A 22,415-nucleotide genomic window follows, 5' to 3' on the forward strand; every position below is an offset into this window, starting at 1 on the left:
TTTTGCTCAATTTACGAGTTCTTGGAACAGCGCTATATAAAATGAGTGGAGGGTACCAACAGCGTGCTGCTATACTGCATTTATTGTTCTCTCAAATAAGTATGGAAGCAGGGAAAATGTTTTTAAGCAGATTTATTCCATTCTGAAACGAGGCACGTAAAACAATCCGAATAAAAGAAAAAAAAAATAGATGGAGATGCTTCCTTAAATAGGATTAAAGGTGAGTGCCATGATGTAGATCAGCACTTGGACAAGGCCAGTGTTCTCCTGTTAACACAATATTACTTTGCATTACTAGCAGTGAAGTAACAACATTAGAGCAGCAGTCCGCAAACAGCACTCGCATTATTCGAAATGCTCGTGTGTTACAAAAACACATGTATTGCAACGCCCGAATGGGATATAAGCACCACGGCAACGATTCAGGAAAAGCCCGTTAAATAAATCCTGAACACAAATTTGACAAATCTGTGAATTAATGATGAGCAGACGGTCTAGACACAGTCAGCACTATCCATTGACCCAATAATGGTACTGTGTCGACAATGTCCGGCCCAACATAGGACCGGTGCGTTGCCAGCATAGTGTACTGTGTTGGCAATGCCCGGCCCAACGTAGCGGGGAGTCACTAGTGAACACTTGCCTCCACAGAACTACCATTACAAAACTGCAAAGCAGCTGGTAAGAATATTATTGGCTTCGCATATCGTTCTTTAGGATAGCTTGTCAAGTTGAGCCCGGAAAAATTTCACAGCAAAACACAAGCATTCATCCTACACTCCAAAAGTTAGTGAAAGAAAACACTCGGCAAATGCTTTCAAATGTACAGCTCATCAACAACGCCTGGCATTAGATGGGAAATAATTTACTATTCAGTCTTGTTCACTGGACACCAAGTTCAATACGCTACAGGGGCTGAGACAAAACAGATTGCTACAAATAACACGTGCATCCCGCCCCTCCGAATGCATACTATGTATCAGCATCAACATTCAAAACAAGTGCTAAAACACGTACAGTGCATTAATCTCTCACCAGGGGAACTTATGGCAGCACACTTGTTTTTATCGTGGCCCCACACACTACACAGCAGGTCTCTGCATAGTTAGGAGCTCGGGAAGAAAAAAAAAACAGTGCATTAAGGCACATCCGAGAAGACGCGCACGGTCTCTAATCATCCTTTTTGCATTGCGGGTGCTTGGGCAATGGTGCCACAACTGCTTGCTTTGGCTGCCGGGCTATCTCGTGGGGGCCCAGAATGTCGCCCGACGCGTCCACTGGTAAAACTTTGGCAGCAGGAAGGCAGTCGTCCAGTGCACCAGTGTCATCCTTTGTCGTCATCTTGCTCTCGTAGCCCTCGTCGCATGTTTCCATGTCCGTTTCGTCAGCATCTTCTAGCAGGTAAAAAAAGTGTCATGTCAGCAGCTTCCAAACAGTGGTTATTTTGTTCATTCAGTTTTGGATGACGGCTAAAAACGGTGTCGGCAGTAATTCCAAATTTACAATAAGTGAATAGATTACAAAAAAAGTCAACTGTGTAAAAGAAAGGCCTCGGAAATAAACTTCACCTTGAGGGAAAGAGGGATGGGGGGGGGGGGGAGTGGGGGGGACTATGATAAGACACTGTTTCTTGGTCCTCATGTTTTTAAATATCAACATGAACCCACACACTTTAGCTGCAAATGGTGCAATATTTTGTACTTACAATTTCTTTTTGCAGGTATATAGCACTATAACTATTGCAAGCAGGCAAAATTCTGCTTTCAAAATTCTGCATTAGGCCACTGAAGACGTTTGCAAAACTCGTGACTGATGCAGCAATCCAAAATGTAGTGCAACTTAGCAAGTCAATTTGTTTTTACACACCAAGCACAGTAACGAGCAGTTGACAAGATTTAAGTCTGTTCTTGACGCAGAACAAGGACGCTAAAATCTGAAAAGGAGACATTACCCCAAATCAAAGCATCTTGTTAGGCAATCATTAGATTCTAAATGTAGCAAATTCAGTAGCCTTACGAGTGCACTTCCCCAGATACACAAGTGTCAAAACTGGAAATGAGCCCACACAAAAACTACCTCTTGACAAAAAGAATGCAATGTTCAAGTTTGGGAGAAAGATATGTCAAAAAATCAGTCATTACAAAACTTGAAATTTCATCCCCCACAGATGTCTAACAGCTCCATGAAGGAAAATGTCCGGCAACAACAGTCCAGTAAATGTTAGGTACATCGGCAGAAAGCCCCACAAAAGCGCCGCTGTTCGAACCTTGTCAAACAATGTGACTAGCATCTATGAGGGCCAGAGAGGAGGTGCGCATACTTAATGACATGACCAACTGATTCCTTTTTTTTTAATTTTCCGCAACCATGTAAAAAGTAACTTGAAGCAAGGAAGTCTTAACAGTCAATGGCCACCAAAAAAGAAAAAACACTTGGAAGAAGCCACACTGCTATTGGTCGGGACCACACAGGTTCTTACTGTAAAGCTCAAAATGGCAGCGCTTGGCAGTCTCAATCCAGAGGCTCACTCAAAGGCTCTCTAGTGGGTCCAGAAGTCTTAGCGACAGATGCGGCGGCAATGGCAATCGCGGTGCTTTCCATTTGCATGCTCACAGAACCCATTGTAGCGCAGAACTTTTGCTGCGTCCATGTTGCTGCTGGTGTTAGTCCTGCTAAACGGGGAAGCCCCGCTTGAACGACGGCTGGTTTTCCTAAAGAGACGAGGCAAGCGCACGCACGGCTGGTGTCAGAAGGGGGCGCGTTGCTCATTCGCTTACTTTCGAGTTTCTACAAGCCCGCCAGAGAGTGCTAACAGTAGACACCGTCTAGACTAAACTGTTCTTCTTAAATTTTTTTCTTAATTTTTAAAAAAATTCCACCGTACTCCGCTTCTTGTATATATATATACAGCAAGCCAACAGACAAGGGATCCTGTCCTGACATGTGTATCAGAAATGGTAATTATGCTACAGAGACAATAATAAAGAAATGTGCTATGGTTTGTGACAGATATAGCAGCTCACAGGATACGGCCACTTATAACTGTTATCTTAATAAGAGAGCTTCCTTCACGCGTGCCTATTTGTCTAAAGCATAGAAAGGGCACCGTTCAAAAGCAGCTGGAAATGCCTGTTATGTTCCTGGTGGTTTTCGAAATACTACTTCTATCAACATTATACTTGGTTGCTCAAGATAACGCGAACATTTATGGATAAGACACAATGAAAAGCAATCTCATTTTTATGCTGCTCGTCACTGTTATAAAAATTCTGGCGTTACACTTTGTGTTCCGCAAAGGCCGAATTATGTGTAACAGAAGAAAGGTACAAGCAACAATGCAAGCGGTTCCTCAAAACTTTTCAAAAGCCAACGAGATAAAAATTTTCCGAACACCTCTGGGCCACAGTCACCTATATAACAAAGGGAGTGGGAGGGCCCCAAGCAATGGACCCTATGTGTCTTCCAACACTGAATATCAGATAGAACACACGCTGCCAGTTTGCGGCGCATGCTGCCAGTTTGGCGCCGCCAGGCGTGATAACCCCGCTATGGTGGCTCAGTGGCCAAGGCGCCCGGCTACGGAACTGGAGCGCCCGCTGTCAAACTGGGCTGCAGCTGCCAATGTTTCAATCGTGGTGAGATGCAAAGAATGTCCCTGTGTGGCGCAATGTCGGCACACACGAAAACTCCCTAGGCAGTCGAAACTAGTTCGGAGCCCTCTGCTATGGTGTCTCTCGCAGACCAAGCTGTTTAAGAACATTAATCCCACATACTATACCTCAACTTTGTGATTTTTTTTTTTTGCTGAACCCGGTTATAACAATGGTATTTTCATGGCACTTCAATATTGTTATAAGTGGGTTTGGCAGGGCCTATGCTACTGGGCTTGTGCGCGTCACCAAAATCGTGAACGAAAAGTGCAACCCCAAGGCAGGTTCACGTGAACTATCATTTCAACATTGGACGATAGCACATCCCTGTCAGACTGTTAAATTGCGCATTACATCATGCAGTCATTTGAAAGAGTGTGTGCAAGGCAATTCGGAAACTGCGAAAATGTCCGGCTAGGCAGAACCAAGTGAAGCAACAATGAAATTTATTAACACTGTAGTATTTGCTAGAGAGACAGTAATATTCGTTGCGCCAAAGGAGGTGGGTCAAAAAAGCCCTCAAGCCGAAGGATTTTCGTCTCGGCCGCAAAATAAAGCTGTCACAGCGTCATCAAAGACTAAAAGGCCGCGCGCTGCAATGAAACACTTTCCTGCTCTGATAAGAAATCAGTTCCTAGCATTTTAAATGCCTTTTGACCTTTAATGATGGTGTGACGGCTCCACTTTGCAGCTGAGACGACAATCCTTCGGATTCGAGGATTTTGACCAAAACTGTGCATGGCAGCTCAAGTTATCGGTAAAGCACGATGAGAATCAGCCCCAAGCCTTGATAAATCGTGCAGTGCTACTACACAGCAACTTTTTTACTCTTTCGACAATGTGCTCCTGAACTGTTCCATATCACCTCTCCACTTTCAGGAGAACTAGTAGACTGCGACGATAGCAATTTATTTTCGGCGACGTAAACAAAAGCCATCTTGACACCACGAGAGTCTCAACACGTGGCAGGCAATAGTATAAATGCAGCAAATGGGCCAACGAGAGTTACCCGCAGCTTTCTTTTTTTTTTAGCCAATGAGGTGGATGTTCAGATTGGGAAGCGCTTACTCTCGTTGCTGCTGGAGTTGTTCACCGTGGTGGAAGACTCCTCAGCAGGAACAGGGGCGGGTGGACCTGAAGATGGAAGCGCAAGCATGCCCGGCAGTGGCATCTCGAGTACCCTCGGCAGTTCGGGGCGTTGCTTTTTAGCCTGGTTCCAGTGGAAGCAGTAGCAACACCGGAATGCTGAAGCAAAGAGGAGAAAGAACAGAAAATGAGCCGTGAAAGAAAGTTCTTAAAACCCACCATCGCTCGCTGGAAAATGTTACCAACACTGGCAGTGGCAAATACGTCATTACTGAGCATTAATGTCACAGGTAAATACTATACAGTAGACTCACGACAATTCAAACAATGATCATTAGCACTTTTAATTTAAATCGAACAAATTTCTAAATTTTGGTTGACTGGATGTATTTTAAACACAGGCACGTAAGATGGGAATTTCTCACCTTGTTAACAGAATTGTAAAAAATCACCACTGCCATGCAGTTTTCACTTTAAAACAGAGGAGCAATGACTATTTGTTCATCTATTAAATTTAATGCGGTTTGAAACTATATCTTCTGAAAACTTTTTGGAGCCATTTGATGATTTGACATTAGGTAAGACTTCGATCTAACATGTCATACTTTTTAGAAAGTCGTACTTTTTAAAAAAAAACTCTGGTCGCTTTGGGACGTTAAACCCCACAAACCAACCTAAAAAACTCTGTTATACTGCGAGCTTCGTTGTATTGAGGCTTTTGTCTTTCAGCGGCGCAAATGATATTGCGCACCCTTGGAGCTATAGAATGGAAAATATGGTAGGTGAATGTTATGAGATAGGAAGCATGCAGAGTGGGTCAGAGAAGTCACTCCAGTTAATGACATTCTAGTGGAAATCAAGATGAAGAAATGGGCACATGGTGCGAAGAGAGGATAACCGATGATAGAAAAGGGTAACAAATAGGATAATAAGGGAAGAAAAGCGCAGCAGGGAGCGACAAAGTCAGGTGGGCGGAGGAGGTTAAGAAGTGTGCATGGATACAGTGGATACAGCTAGCACAGGACTGGGTTAATTGGAGGAACATGGGAGAGGCCTTTGCCCTGCAGTGGGTATAGTCAGGCTGATGATGATAGATCCTTAAAGCCACCTTTCTGTTCTGCTTTATTTTTCCTGCGTGCGGTAGTGAGACTAGTACAGGCTACTTTAGAAGAAACACCAAGCAAAACAACGAGCAGTGAATAGTAGTAATAATAAAGCTTTGTTAACTCAAAATTGCATACCCAAAAATATTGCATCAGTCCACATTTTCTGTAGAGCTGAGTTGCTCCCCACTGGCACTGTGTGGAGGTATAAACACCATCACCAAAAATTATCACGAGCTTCGAGCAGCGGGCGTCTTCACCAAATGTGAAACCTAGTGGCGATGTGGAAGTTCACTAATGGTGTCAAGCAGCCCTGTGAACCGTCGCATACTTGCGTGGGCTGATGGGAAGTGGCATGCAAGCAGCATGTCGCCGCCGCAGCTGGTTAGTTTGCTTCGTAGACCGTGGGTGCACGCATTTGATGCGGCTTAACAGCTGTTGGTTGTGTCCGCATTTCACGGAACCTATGATGTTGCGATAAGATGGGCATGATTGTTCAGTTTTGCTTATGGGGTTTGGCCCCCCAAACTGACATCAGCTATGTAAAACACCATATGGGAGAACTTCGAAAATTTCGACTTATGAACGTGCACCGACTTTGCACAGCACACGGACGCCACTCCATCTCGCCTCCAGCGGAAAGCAGCCACCGTGCCAAGATCGAATCAGTGTCCCTCGTGTTCAATAGTTGAGCGCCCTGACCGCTGGCCACAGCGGCAGGGCAAGATGGACTTGAGTCATCTCAGAGACATAAATATAACTCTGACTACTATTCGTTGTTTTCTGTCATTTCAGCACTTCAAGCAGGCTGGCTTAAATGTTGTAGTAAATAAAAACTACATATCAGCGATTGTATTGCAGGTTTTTCCATGCCTTGCATGGCCTTAGCATTAACTACCCGTTGAAGCTATTGTTAGCTGACGAAACCAAAAGCGCAGCAAAGAAGAAATTCAATTATACATTACTGGTGGTCATAGGCAAGCATGAAGTGGTATTCATACATACTGATGTCTAACACATCATATGCAAGAAGAAAACAGGCAAATAAACCATCTAAAGTCCTTCAACAGTGAGTGGGTGTATGCAGCCACCATCCCAATCGCGCATCTAATCCACTTCCAAAACATTCAATCTCTTAGGACATGGTATGAGGGTCTGCGGCACTCCCTTTACACTAGGTACCAGGTGCAAGAAAGGTAAATGCCATGTCTAAAACACTGCCCGCACCATTGTTGCACCATTATTGAACCTCTAGGAACAATACAAACTGGCAGTATCCAAAGCATTTCGGGATTGCAAATGATCAGATTAAAGACTGCTGCGCAATTTACAATCTTAAACCAAAGCTTGATTGTTACACCCCACAGGTAAGTGACGCACTATGTATCAGAACTATTTGCAATTTGTCATTAACATACACTAGAACCGGGCACTGCAACTACTCCCTAATAAAAGGCCAAACAAAGCTATAGCAAGCTAAAGGTAAGTCATAGGAGAACAAAAGCTTCATGACAAAACCAACACAGAGGATAACAACTACAATTGCAGGTCATGCTTGAAAGCTACAGCTGTGTAAAAGGTGACCGAAAATGCAAGAAAAGTTAGAAAACTTAATGCATGGTATTGCTGTACCCAAACTTCGGCATCACATTCCATGCCTTTTGTGCCCTTTTCAAGAAGCGACGCTTTAATAAATGCTGCGCTAGACTGCACATTTCATGTAAAGGGATTTTATTCGAGAGTTTTAAATTTGGCAGGAGAGCAGAAAAAGCTGGCAGAACTTACACAGATACTCGTATTCTTCTTTGAGCGCCATGCCGTTGTGTGAACAGCAGCGGTTACAGATGAGCGCGTAGCGGTTGCCGGGACCCTCTCCCACCAGGAAGTCGATGACCCGGTCAAATGCAGTCCTCTCTCGAGGGAGGATGGGGCGAGGGAGGGCCGGCATCTGGAGGGGAGCTGAATTGAAAAGAACGAGGACGCTCAAGACGCAAGAAGTCCTTTCGGAATTCACAACAAATGTAAATAACCAGTAGCCAAGCATGAAACCGAGTCACTAAATGATGAGGAAGCAAAACGTTCACCACTGCGTGCTGAGCCCTTGAGCAAGAGCTACACTCCAGAGACAAGCAGTACCGACTCTAGAGCTTACATCAGCGCATCATTTGACAGCAATGTTGTTAATTACGGTTTAGCTGAATAGAAAAGCCAAGGGATGTCACAATAAATCGTATGCCAGCCCTATACTAGCCATTCGACCACAAGGCGTTCTTTGGCACACTGACATAAGATAGCACATGAGCACATTTGCATTGGATTCGCAGCTTGATTGATTAAGAGTCTCACAACATTATAAGCGACAGGTATCGAAGCCCCAAGCTTTACTGTCACTATTTCTTTTTTTTGCTTGTCCATCTATACTTTAGAAAAACAATAGTAAAGTCGTCCAAGCCCTTGGCTTTCCTGCGACTAAGCTATTTTGTAGCACACTATGAAACCAATGTACAAAACAATGTAAGAGCTCAAAGGACTAGCCAAAATATCTAACATATACAATGATGTAGGTTGTTACCAAACATGGCCAATTACAAGTCGAACCTTAATTTCTTAAAGAATTCACCATCCGCAATTAGGGGGGTCAAGCTATACACAGCGCCAACCTAGTATTTGCAGACTCCAACATAGTTTCAAATGAGCTGTAAGTAGTAAAAGTTGTGCCAGTGCCTGTTTATGACAAGATGTATCAAGCGCCATGTGCAAAAAAAAAAAATAATAATAATAATAATAAATACAAAAGAGCACACAAAGGCCTGACAAAGAGAGATTACTGATCCTCCCATTCTGGTAAAAGAGAAGTGTTTGTATGCAGATCAAGTCATAGACCGAAAATTCGAGCTTAGCACCACCATTTACAAGGTTCACTCTCTCCGACGGTCGCTTTTCCAAGCGAGCGACAGACAGTGCGAGAGCAAAACTTCTCACAATCTGCAAAGCATGCGCTGCGCTGAAATCAAGAACTTGATGCTACTGGTAAAATGAAATTTGGTGCAATTGTTGAAACGCTAGTTTCCAATTTGGAGCCCTCTAGAGCAGAAGAATGTTGGTTCAAAACTAGCCTGGAGCACTAAGTTTTTCTCCTCGACCACTATGGAGAAATAAAACGATTTAGAAGCACTCTGGAGCATGCAGTTTCTAGTTTCTAAAAATCTCTTCGGTTTTTTATGCGCTATGTAAAGACATGCCACGTCATTTAGTCATTATTGGTTGAGTCACACATAACATGGTCTTTTATTCTGAAGAGGGGACACCATTTGTGAAATACATGAGCGTCAATAACTCCACCAACACGCAAAGACTGGCGTAAGCATGGCATTGCCCTTACAGTCACTTCCAGCTCACTGTAAGGCAAGTTAGATGTCCATTCCGCGGGGCGAATGTGGAGTGGAACAAAACAGTAATGCGTGCAAATGTTCCCTATCCTTCTCTGTACCCCTCCCTCATCCTTAAAACAGAGAAATACGAGCTTGATTTCACACTTAAAATAACAGATCTGGTCGCAGTTCGATCGAAGCGCGCAGAATGATCGCAACATCATTCTGCGTTACAATGCATTCGTTCATACAACTACATATCGCCCAAGCTGCATTCACAGACTGTGAATTACTTCGAATTGAGATGAAGCGAAATACAGCATAAAGCCAGCCACCAAGCGTACACAACTGCACGGCTATTAGACTAAAGTGAACGGGCAGACTTCACCTCGCAGCTTTCTTACTGTCGTCCATGATGCCAGAGAGATCTCACATGAGAGAATAACTGCATTTGCTCCAAAATTTAACATTACCATATGAAGCACTGTCAGCATGTCGCCACCGTACCCATTCACCCCTAGGAAGGACATAGTGTCCAGTTCAATATGTCAAATATTCTGCTGAACAGCAGTTCAATGAACATGAACACTCTGGCATGGGAATTTCAAGGGGATATTCTGAGGGTTCGGTGCGAGCTGAGCAATAAGCTGATATATATCTGCGTTCTATATACTCGGGGCCAACTTAAGCAGTAGTATCATAGGAGAGGTCGAGGTGCCATGGCACGATGCAAGAAAGTATTGCATCTAAAACATCCGGATTTCTTTTTTTACCTGGACGAGCGAGCGTCGACTGCCAACCTGACAAGTGTCGTCTAATGAATCACAGCAACAAATTCAGCAAGAATATGAACACACGCGTAACAAACGCAGCTGTCATCCACCAAGCTGTTGTGGGAACCAGACCAAATATCACCTGCTTTTTTTCTATTATAGCACTTTCTTCCACTTTCTGCACACCACTGAGAAAAGGTTAGGTCAGGAAACGTGTTTCAGCCTTCTTTCCTGTAGCTGAGGAAGGTATGAATTGCTAAGCGAAATAATTTGATCAAATGTCAGCTATCGCGCAAAACGTTACGCAACACCTTTAATCTGCTTTCTTACCAGTGTACGCAACGATACCCATTGTGAGGCTTTGTTTTTCGTTTCTCGAAAAATGCTGCAAATTTATTTCTGGTAAGACAGTGCCAAGGCATTTATGCTATTCTTTGCAAGATGCAAGTTCCAGTTGGCAGGACTTGCAGTGACAGATACGTTGTTTGCGGCAGGAAAGTGCTGTACGAGCCACAAGAAAAACATCTGGTACGCAAACGGTATAACCAGTGGTGCCTACCGCATTCCATCTGCAGGGGTGGAAGCAGACTCGAGCATTTTGGAGCAGCTTTGGAGCAACGAAATGAGAGTTTTGGAGCATTTGAATTATGCTTTGGAGCACGTTTCTAAGGTAAAACACCTTTGGTAATTGCAGTTTTCTTTTTCTGAAAAACAAGATCTCCAGTCTCGATGATTCCTTTTTATGCAAGTTCAATGCCTTTCCAACTTTGCACTCATCTCTGACAAGACAAACGAAAAAAGCATGTAAAGATATACAGTCAAACCTCGATATAACGAACACGCATATAACGAATTATTGAATATATCGAACTCTTCCTAAATATTTTTGTCAGACATGTATTTTTAACTGCCCATAGCGAACTACGAACTTCGCGACGCAGGAGGCAGGCTTCGTTACACTAACTACATGTGTGTTGTGCGGCGCAGCAAACGTTCAGGACTACCTCGTAGGCACTGACAGCGCCACAGATGCCACGACGGCATTGGGAGTTGACAACCAAAGAAATCTATGGCCTCTGAGATCAGGTGATCTCGGAGGCCATGAGAAATTGTTCGCATCTCACAATCGCCGACAGCGCTGCTTCAGCAGCGGTGGCAGCGGCGCGATCGAATGTTGCTTTTGCCTTTTTGGTTTTTGCATCTCGCGTTTTTTGGTTTTATTGTTAGCAGTGGCGTGGCCGTCATAGCGTTCGGCGGAGGCTGTGTCGGTCGTCGTGTCGAGTGTAGCGCGCGGGTGTTCGTAGTGCTGTGATGGCGGTGAAAGTGAAAAAAAAAAGAGCAGCACTGACGTTACAGACCAAGCTCAAGATAAAATCAGGGCCTTCAAGGCAGTTTACAAGGGGAGACTGATTGACACTCTTCTCGTGAAGCAGGACTTGAAGATCGACTTGCTGGGAACATTAAAGCGGCATGGGACAGCGTGAAAGGCGAAACGATTGCCAACTGCTTTCGGCACGCAGGTTTTGTTCCAGCAGAGGCCCGTGCATCAAATGACAATGGAGACGATCCCGACGAAGCAGAAGCAGAGCTCCGCGAGCTCGATGAGCCTGGAACGATTTTTCGCGTTTTGTTGGTGACATGCCCGCAACAATGACTGTAGAAGACTTTGTAGGCGGCGACCACAGCTGTACTGACGGACACCGAAATCGTTGTGGAAGTTTCTGAACATCCCGCAGACGAAGCTCAGGCTGACCCTGCAGACGATGAGAACATTCCGACTTCACAAGAAGCGCTTCCTGCATTGGATTTACTGCGCTGCCACTGCAGTGCTATTGAGAGCAGTGGGTTTGCCCTTGTTGAGTGCTCGCAAACTGTGGAACAGGGCGTGATACGGAACGCGACCAACACAAAAAAGCAGGCCGCGATAACGAAGTTCTTCGCACGTAAATAAATGGACGTGACCTAACTACGCACCCTCCGAGTTGCTGTGCCTTCTCCGATTGAATTGTGCTGCTCTTGCATGTATTTTCTACGAAATTTTATATTACGAATTATGGATAGAGCGAACTATTTTCCGATTTTTTATTCGTTATAACGAGGTTTCACTGTATAACACAGGCCGACTTTACCAAAAACTTGGAACAGACTAGCAGCAAATATAACACTTGCTGATTCGCTGCATGACTGTCTGACCTAATGGGCCTATTTTGACCCGATAGGTTCAAATGTCGAGTTTACCACTTCAATGCGCTCTGGCAGCGACACTAATTTGGAGTTCAGATTAATGGGCATGCAATTTCCACTCCCTATCTTGTGCATATCTATTTTATTTATTTTAAATACACCTCAAGGCACCCAGACAGGGGGTATTACATGATCCTTCTTAATCCTATGCCTGGGGTGATAAATTCCCGAGCACATGGACATTTCATCTGCTGAAAAGGCGCCTTCAGACCACAATAACGTGCCTTGACAAGCTTGGCGCTAGTGCCGCTCCCGTGCTTTTTGCCTACCATGGGATCGCAGATGACTGCAGCATGACCTCAATCGTCTTCTCCCGTTTATAAATATGACAAAGGTCTACAAGGGTGGAAGCAGGCTTGAGCATTTTGGAGCAGTTTTGGGATATAGATAGATGGCATTGAAGTGTAGCCTTAGGTCCTGCAGCTATTTTACTTCACTGCCTCCTTCCAATTAAATTGTTCATCATTCCTTGCTTGAGCAACGCTGGAGCTCATTTTTAATATTTTGTCATAGGCCCCGTATGTCTTTCCAACCCTCTTGAGAAGCTTCCTAGTGACTGACAGCTTTGGCGTACCAACCCATAACACTTCAAGTATTGTTTTGTCTGTCGTAGGCCTGGCAAGCTTGTCACTGACAAAGGGGCTCGATGATGAAGCACCTGGTTGTTTTCACAGCAGAGCCATTAGAATAACTCATGCACGTTTTGCAGTCTGACAAGTTTCCTTCTTAATGGCTCACAGTAGTTTGTGCTACCTGCTTCGCTTGCTGCTCTCGCTTCTCTCCACCGGCGATTCAAACGGCTGAGAGGAGGTGCTATGTCACATGCACAATGCATTTCCTTTTTTTTTTTTCTCAATTATCTCCAATCGCCGGTGGCTCAGAACAAATATTTATTATTCTCCATGCTTCCTCTCCTTATAAAAATTTCATTTGTATTAAGACCAGAGCAAGATGCGTTATATCTTTGCCACTGGTGTACTGACACTGTTCCCGTGCTCTGCTAAATTGGACAGCAGAACATCAAAACAGCCAGTTTGGAGCAGTTTTGGAGCAATATTGCATTTTGGAGCAGGATGGAGAAATTGGAGCAGCTCTTCTACCCCTGCATCTGGCTCAAAAGTTAGCATTTCACCTGTCATAACTTGATGACAATGTTCAGAAAAGAAAACGGATGAAGACGATAACGGTGCACAAAGGAAGCGAGAGTGCAGTCCTGTTCACTGAGCAGTCTTGGAAGCGACAGCTGTTCCGGACTGCTTAATGCACGAGTGCGCGTATTCTTTCACAGTTTGCCGCTGTGCTCTGTTATGCAGCGCTTATAGACCTAGCAGTCGACACTCGCGCATTCCGGTTAAATTAATGACAATGTTCAGAAAAGAAAACGGATGAAGACGATAACGGTGCACAAAGGAAGCGAGAGTGCAGTCCTGTTCACGGAGCAGTCTTGGAAGCGACAGCTGTTCTGGACTGCTTAATGCATGAGTGCGCGTATTCTTGCACAGTTTGCCGCTGTGCTCTGTTATGCAGTGCTTATAGACTTAGCAGTCGACACTCGCGCATTCCGGTTAAAACTTTGGGAGGCTGTACAAGCAGTGTAGTGTGGAAAGGGGGAGCAGGGTGTTACATAGCATAGCATAACACCAAATGCTGAGTTCTCACGTTATTTAGTATAGCGTTAACACTAGTATTAGACTTTTTTTTTTTTTTTTTCATTGGATGAGTCAACTGAAGCAGGCAGTCCCCCTCACCGTGCGGCTGCTGGCCGTTCCTCGGCACGCCTGGTGCAACAACCATCATGCGGCGCTCCTCAAAGGGAGCACTTGAGGAAGAAGGCATCTTCAGGTTCGAGTGAGGCAGCCGGGCTCCGGGGCGGAGGGGGCCGCCCTTGACAGGAGGGGGCATCATGCGGCGACGCACGTCTACACATGCACACACATCCTACTTTTAGCATTTTGGCACACACACATACACGGACAAAACCTATCACGTTTGTCTAGATAACAGTAGTGCCATACCAAATATGAATTTAAGCACACTGTAAAACCCAAGCTCCCAATCCCATTTCGGACCGTGATCTGATGACTGCAATCTTGCACCCACTATAATGGTTGAAAAGTTTATTTCTTACTTGACCAAAAGAAGCTAGAAACATAAGAACTGGAAAAAAAAATCACATCAATAGGTTTGCCAATCAATACTCAGAGGCATTAGAAGAAGAGCAAATAGCATTATTCTACCTTTAAATTCAAGGTGCTAGTGATATGTGCCCCTTCAATTACTGGCACATGACTAAATTGCAGACTCAAAGTTGAACAGTGCCTCAAACTGCATGCACACTTACGGCAGCAGTATGCAGGGTACTAACACCTTGGGGCCAGGTATGTGAAAAAGAGAGCAATATAAATGGGATCGACTCTCCAAGAATGTATGCAGGCACATTTCAATTTTACGCATTCTCCAGACTGAGATTTAATCATTTGAGAAAAAGAGACGTGTGCTTTAATTCACATGAATATGGCACTCAAGAAATTTCACACATATATAAGCAGTTAGAGACTATTAAATGCACTATATCAAAATAATACTTCCTGTTTTCAGCGCACACTCATCTACTAGTTCGCACTCCATGCTGTTACGAACTGTCCGGCACTGCTGATCACTCTTCTGCAACTATTCTCGTGATTACATCCTCTCCTACACTGCGGTCCATCCAGCATGACCAAAACAAACCAACCATTAGTATTCAAATGCAAAATATGATTATCCTTGCATCTGTATAAAACTTGAAAAGTACAAGATGTGTTTCTCTGATATTAAAGCTACATTTTACAGAGCCCGGGCAAGTGTAGTTCAAATTCAGCCTTACGGAGTAACCATTCAATGGCTGCTAATTGCAGATCCTCCCTGTGAACCAATATGACAGCATTTCAGACAGGGTGAATCCTCTTAGTAAAAGTGGAACTGGATTAGTTTTAGCGAACAAACTTTTAGTAGATTTCACGCGAAATGCGCGAGGTCTTGTGGGGGGCCCTTTCACTTTTATTTTTACTTCCATAAAGGAAAGAAATTTTCAGAAACCTCAAAGCAACACTCGAGAAACACACTTCCCACGAAAGTCCAGAAGCAGAAATTCTGAGCCTCACCAAGGCTGCCTGAATGCATCTTTTCCCACATGCCCACCTCTCTCGGTTTTGAAGAGATCCACCCTCAATTCAAACAACCTTTTCTGCACAGTCTCGTTCTCGGTGCTCACTGCTTCGCTGTCGCGTGACGTGCATCTCTCGAGTGTCAAGTTTGCTCACACGGATTAAATGTGCCAAAAGTAGCCACACTGTTTTCGGACCTTACAAACTAATTCACAGCATTGTGCGGCCAAGTTATGACCAAAAGTGGGCGAGTGCTGCCTCTCCAAAAACTTTCCAGAGCACTGCACCCGCAACTGGGGTAGCTGCAAGTCCACAGGGCAGTGCAGCGATTTCAACCACTCGTGAGATAAGACCCATTGTTACAGGGACAGAGAGACACATAAACAAGGAAGGCGCTTCCACCTTTTCTCTCCTGGCAGTCCAGAGTGCCCGGAAAGCTTAGCGGTAACAGCCACTACTAAGCCCTTTAATCAGCTCAGTTTGCTTGGTTTAGCTTCCAAGCTTATATTTTTTTTTACATACTATAGAGTCACCGAGCTCAAGACCATCACGTAGCAGGCGAAATACGTGTTCCCTTCAGCCTGCGAGCCATGCATTGGCGTGGTCGCATTGTTGAGACCTCGCACAGAGGGGCCAGGTATGTTTATGACACCAGAAATATATCGCAATGGAAGCGTGAACTTGGTCTTGCCAGATTGTGGCTCCTGGGTTAGACAGGGTTAGACAGAGACTTCGAGAGAGTAGTCTCATGCCTGCACCTCTCTCCACTACCGTTCATCTCACCGAAAACGTACATTACTGGCAGGTCGCGGGTAAAAATCACCCCCCATCGCCAAAAACGCGGGTCAAGGGCAAGAATCCCACAGAGGCGTCGCGTGGGAAACGGCATCTTGGGACAGCGCGGGCGAACCTAGAAACACAGACCATGTTTTTTTAGTGAAAACACCGTGCCCAAGGTTACATCGATGCCATCCCGTAAGTAATGCACTGAGCAGAGAAGACCTAAATCTTTGCCTGCTATTTGAGCTGACAGGGTCTAAATAATGGTGCGAAGATAGTTTCGCTCTAATTAAATCATTTCAGTTTCGGTCGGCCATTCGTTAAAAACAAAGGGAAGAGGACCATTATATTTTTACATGCGTACGTTGGCCTCGGTAGGCCCGCACTGCAATGAGCTGCATAGGGTAGATGCTGACATCCGAGTTTGTTGGTGCTTTCATTAGCTGTGTCGCGTTGGATCACGTGAAATCTGTGCAGGTATGCGGTTTAGTTTTGCCTTTCCTGCCCCGTGTTTTCCCTGGTCACGTGTGCTAAGTGCAAAAATGCATTTTAGTGTTCCTTTTTTTTTGTTTTGTATTTTATCCAGTCAGGTGACCAGTGTCGCATGCTATTTAGTGTGCTTTTCTTCGTTTGTATATTACTGCGTCACGTGGGATCCACTCGAAGAACGGTGGGTGCACCTATGTATGCGGTCAGAGGCTACTGATGTGTCAGGAGAAGGCCTCCCCGATTGGCGACGAGCGGAGCGATTATGGAGAGATGTTGTCGAGAATCTAAGGGTTCTCGTCGAGAGCCTCTGACTAGGAGAGCTCGGGCGGCTCCGCGTAATCGGTACTCGTAAAACTTTCTGCATCTTCACTCTAACCATGCTATTCTGATTTATAAATTTTTTCGTTGTCCAATGTCCGAGTCTTCGTCATCATCCTTCAATCGAGAAAACTCTAATCAAGGAAAAGAAAGGGAAAGGACCTTAACGCATACTACAAAAAAAAAAAAAAGGAAAAAGAAAAAAGAAGTCTGAATCTTGATGCATGTTTGTCTGTCTGTACAACGTTTAGCGTTTATCTTTTCGCGCAGTTTACTTTAGCAACAACTGTGCCAGCGAATACAACTGCACGCAGTAACAAAAAGACACTAGGTAGCAAACTATGCCTCTGTAGCTAAGTTGTCTAAAATCCTGGTCAGACAGCACTAAGGCGAACATCCCCTAGCAATGCAGACTCATTTTTGTGAAAAAGAAATGTGGGACATGCCATGTGGCTAAAAGGAATGCGTGCTTCACTAAGTCTTGCCTTTTCTTGTTGTGGTCAACATCAGTGTAACATGACTCAAAGAAATTGACACAGTAAAGCAAGACACACCAGCATCCCTATCACAATTCCTCATCAGTATACAAAGCCAAACCAAAACCAGTTAATATTTTATCTTTACCAACGAGTTCAACGGAGAAAAAAACTAAACTAAACCAAACACAAGCTCCTAGGCTTGGCTTGGCATTTCGCTAATACAGTAACATCAAAGGTGCAACATTAATGTTAGCAGATGCCAACTTGTATTTTCACAGTAGTATTAATTTGTGTTCGCTTAGAATGCTAAATCTTAACGGCATGCATTCAAGCTATTAGTGCCTAAATAAGACAAGCTAGAATAGTGCAACTACAGAAAAACAGGAGCATGCTGGGAAATGTTTTTTTCGCTTGTGAGTAGTGTCTAGCATTTGAACAAAACATAAATTAGGCTTTGGTCAGAGGATGAACAAACAACGCTCACCTGACTCGGTGCCGAGCAGTGGCCGCACTGTCTTCTCTTCCAATTTCTAAAAGATGCAAGTTCCAACAAGTAAGCTGAGCAACCACAGAAATCATCAGTATTACAAAAAAAAAAAAAAACATCTGTGTTACACTACCTAACATCACAAAGCAAAGACAAGCAACATAAAACTGCAAATAAAAAAAAGAACAGTAGGATCGCGAGTACTTGCTTCTTGTTCATTGTCATCATTATCATCAACCTGATTACTTCCACCGCTGGACAAGCCCCTCTCCTAAGGTTCTTCAGCCATCCCTGCTCTGTGGCAACTGCGGCATCCTGATCTGCAAGTTCCCATGCGTCATCTCTTCATTACACACCCTCTGCTGCCCTCAGCTAAGCTTATGTTCACTTGTAATCCACTCCGTTACCTTAGCAGATGATTGGTTACCTGCTATCCACGTTTCGCATTCTGCCCAAGTCTATACTTTTCTCTCAATTAAGTTTTTTCTACAATATCAATACTTGGAGTGCATTTTCTAAACCACATAAGCTTTTGTCCCTCAAAACTAACTCCATCATTTTCGTTTCCATGACCTACCACAACGCTCTCAGTTTATTTTTAGGTTTCCTTTTATTACCCTCCTTCTTCCTTGCTCTGGTCCCCAAATGTGGCGTGCTTTCCTTGTCAGGGACGTCACTAAGCTGCTGCTCTCAAAATAAGTGCCGAGATACTTCATTCCGAAGCAAAATACACTTCTAGTTGAATTTCACACTGAGGAGACACTCACGTCTCTTTGTCTCTTCAGTGCACTCCCTTTTTAACATTTCCATCTTTACACAGTTATGTATTTCACGCCCTCCCTTCTCCAAAGCTTTTTGTAAGCCCTGAAGGTGTTAATCTGAGAATGTTTCTTAACCAAGCAAATACTGATGGAAGGCAACAGATAGCCTGGATTATTCCCCGCAAGTCCTACAAGTTACTGCTTGTACCATATATTGCCGATTATAAGTCGACCTTTTTTTTTTTTTTTCTTTCGAAAAATGGTTCCCTCGAAGATTCGGGGTTGTCTTATTAATCAGAGTTGACCTACGTGCGGAGTCATAAATTAAATGTATGTGCGAGGTCAAAAGCAGTTCCGGCCAAGGTGCAGGTAATATCATGCACATTCACTCATAATTCCCCATTAGTTACCAGACACGGTATAAAAGCGGGCTGATAAAAAAAAAAAAAAAATTTACCTAGAATACACCCAAAATTTTCTTTCCACACGCCAAAAACTCTTTGTAGATGAAACGTGGATATGCCATGTAAAAACTGGCAACGCCGTGCCTCAGATCCAATCCAATCCAATCCAATCCGACCCAATCCAATCCCAAGCAATGTGACCAGTCACATGCTCTCAGAAGCATCTCCACGCGCTCTTCTGCTGCCTCATCGCCATTTCTGCATTTCGTTTCTTTGGCGTCAGATCGTTGACTGTCGGTGAAGTGCATGGTCTGTGTGTCCAACAAACGCCAGCATGCAGCCGCAACCTCGACAGCAATACAGCGCGGCTTTCAAGCAGACAGTGATCCTCTGCGCAGAATTGGAAAACCATCGCAGCATGGTGGAAGCTTGACACATCAGAAAAGTGCGTGAGGGATTGGAGAAAGCAAAGAAGCAAGATTTTTGCATGCACTGCTTATGCTGTCCCTTTTGTGGACCACAGTCCGGACAACTGCCTGGCGCAAGACTCGGTTCACAACCAAAGGAGCAAGAGCCTGAGTGTTTGCTACCGTGACGTTGAAGCAAACGCACGATCTCCAATGACGCTCGGTGTGGACTACCAACCGACATGATCTCTGCAATGTTCACCACGTGTGACATTTCGACACCGCTTCCGACAACCAGCAGCAGCTCAATGACCTGCATCTTTCTCGTGAGCGACAACTGAATAGACTTTTTGAATGACTCTGACTGGAAAAACGTATTAGCGAACTATGGCCGCGGCCCGATTTAGTGTCGACCTATATTCGGGGTCAAACTTTTCCTTTGCTAAAAAATTTTCGCGAGTTTTGGGGCCGACTTATGGTCCACTTACAATAAGGAATATATATGGTAACCTGTTTGGTATCAAGATGAACATGAGCATCCCGATTGTTAGTGGCCCACCATCGCACTTCCACATCATACATCACATTCAACCCACGCACTCCAACTATCACTCAAGACTGAAAAGTTAAACTTGTCAAGATTCTCGTGGAGGTGCATCACAATGACCTCTGCAACCCAAACTGTACCAGTTTAGCATAGTTGTGAAAAATTAGGGACAGGAATGGTTTGTCTTTTCTTCTACTTACGACACTTTTCCTGAGCGTTTCTGGATCATACTTCTCCAGGATTTCCTTGGCAATCTTGTACGTCTCGGTCTCCATGACATTGTCGAGCACCGAGCGCTTCTGCTTTATCAGATCTGTGAGCTCTTCGTTCTTTCTCTCGATTTTTCTCCTGAAGTACCACTGCAGCAGTTTCTTCAGAAGCACTATTCTGCAAGGAAGAAAACAAACAAAAAAATCGAAGAGAAAAAAATTGTTACTGCTTGCATTTCATAAAACTTGAGTGAATGTCGGCAGAGTCATCCATATCGAAGGCTTTCAGAGATGGCTACTACCCTTGACCTCAGCAGCACAGTGGCACAGCCATGACAGTTCCTCGTATTCGGTCTTCTCGTATCAACTGTACGGGCAAAGTTCCATTTGCGAAACAGTTGACATGGTCACAAGCAGTCTGCCGCCCACTAAAAAGAGCACTTCTCGCAAATACCACTCTGAAACAAAATTTGCACCTGACATGTTCACTGCTACAAGTCACTTATGTTTTTATTCTCTGGACTCCACAGCAGTCAGGTTTGACTATAGTATACATATAGTAGCATATAGTAGCTATATATACCCATAGCAGCATAGGAGAATCAAATGTGAACAGCTTTAAATCACGTTAAATATTCTTGCATGGCAGGGTTTACCAACAAGCATGCATAAGCTTCATGACATGTTTCTAAAGCCTGAAAAAATAAAGAAAGGAAAGGAACTTTGCAAATGGAGCAGAGAGAACCAACATTTAAGGCATGCACGGGGCAAGTACACTTTATGGTCAATGATCAACCTGCTTTTTCATGGCTCAGTTACACACTATTTCAGCTTCCTTACCTCTGAATACCAGTCGCACTAGTTAGTATGCTTGCCAATATTCAATTCACGCATTTTTACTCGAAAAAGCTTTTCAGAAAGTGTTCATAATATTCACAGCCAGAACTTAAATTGACACCTACTTTGTAACCTTCAATTTTCAAAGTTCAAGCTGTAATAGGCTACAGAAAGCCTTAGCTCAATAAAACTTGGCACAGTTAGAAAAGCGGGGTGTTTCAATTAGTGTGAACACGCTCATATGCTCAACATCACCGATCAAGAATCTTGTCCGATCGTGTTTGTGTCGCCGCTCTGATTGGCTAAGCTGTTTCGCGAGGTCACAGCCACGTGACCCCGCGCGGTTAGTTCAAACCAAATCTGGTGCAGCAGCTCCAATGTGCGAGTTTCCCCAACGGGTCTTTCAATCTTTCAAGTTCACCAGCCAACAGAAAGAGGGATGGAGCCTATAACTGACCAATGACTTATCAATGACTGACTAATGACCTCTTATAGCACTTTCATACTAAAAAAAAAAAAACTGAAGCAGATTCAAACCAGCCAGGTTCGAACCAGGGTACTCGGGCTCAATAGCCAAGCATCTTAATCACTGAGCCACAGCGACACATGCTTTTGCTCGTTATAGCCACATTTAATTTAATAAGTATGGATAAAACATAACATTTCCCACAGCAGCTCCCAGATGGCACCACATGTACAGCTACAACTGCAGCTTCCCGTGCTTTCGCACTATAACTGGCTCAAGAAATAACCCCTGCCATTTTTTTTTCAATGCATATTCTTTCGAACTGATACATCAGATACAGCTAACCAGGACATGTAAGGTAAGTATAATGCAATGTTAAAATATGTTCTAATGAGCTACCTGGCTGCTCTGATAACCCAGCTTCAAAATAAATGCCGCTCTGCTATTGCTGCATTGTTGCAAATACCGCATTGAGTAACATCGAATGCCTTGTTTAGTGTTCACAAAAGCTTACTTCTATGCTGCAAACACAGGCCTATTTTATTACGGGTTTCGGTTTTAGTCAGACATGGGGCCAGTATACAGTGACTACTGTGCCATCGAGCGAGCGTCGGCAACAAAATTGTGCCTGCGATTTGTCAGTAATCTCCTCTAACTGCACAAGAAGTAAAACAATAATGTAGACATACCTGGGTGTCACTTTCAAACTTCTTGTGATCATCATCTTGTGACATAGCAAAGTGAAAGACCCCTACTAAAAACACTAACCTAGTCTAAGATGAGTATATACAAGTTACTCTTGAACCCAGAGAACTGGATTTAAACATATGCACAAAAGTTGCCATGGTTTTTGAACAA

At 44.1% G+C, this 22,415-nt stretch overlaps 1 protein-coding gene across 2 annotated transcripts in view; it reads right to left on the reverse strand.

Moving 5' to 3' along the window:
• Positions 1–114: 114 nt before the first annotated feature.
• Positions 115–22,415, reverse strand: part of Lnpk (zinc-ribbon metal-binding protein lunapark) — a 29,459-nt gene continuing 7,158 nt past the window's right edge. The window contains exons 4-9 of one of the 2 annotated variants that reach the window (XM_084607223.1): positions 20,246–20,432; positions 17,924–17,969; positions 13,976–14,146; positions 7,625–7,798; positions 4,719–4,895; positions 115–1,394 (exon numbers count right to left, since the gene is read on the reverse strand). In XM_084607223.1, coding sequence (XP_084463349.1) covers positions 1,171–1,394; positions 4,719–4,895; positions 7,625–7,798; positions 13,976–14,146; positions 17,924–17,969; positions 20,246–20,432 — 979 coding nt within the window. In that variant the 3' untranslated portion in view covers positions 115–1,170. The remainder of the gene's footprint in view (positions 1,395–4,718; positions 4,896–7,624; positions 7,799–13,975; positions 14,147–17,923; positions 17,970–20,245; positions 20,433–22,415) is intronic. The other variant, XM_084607225.1, reaches the window with a different exon arrangement.

Source organism: Amblyomma maculatum, chromosome 6 (genome assembly GCF_055883805.1).
Source record: "Amblyomma maculatum isolate TAMU_Amacu chromosome 6, ASM5588380v1, whole genome shotgun sequence".
Lineage (NCBI taxonomy): Eukaryota > Metazoa > Arthropoda > Arachnida > Ixodida > Ixodidae > Amblyomma > Amblyomma maculatum.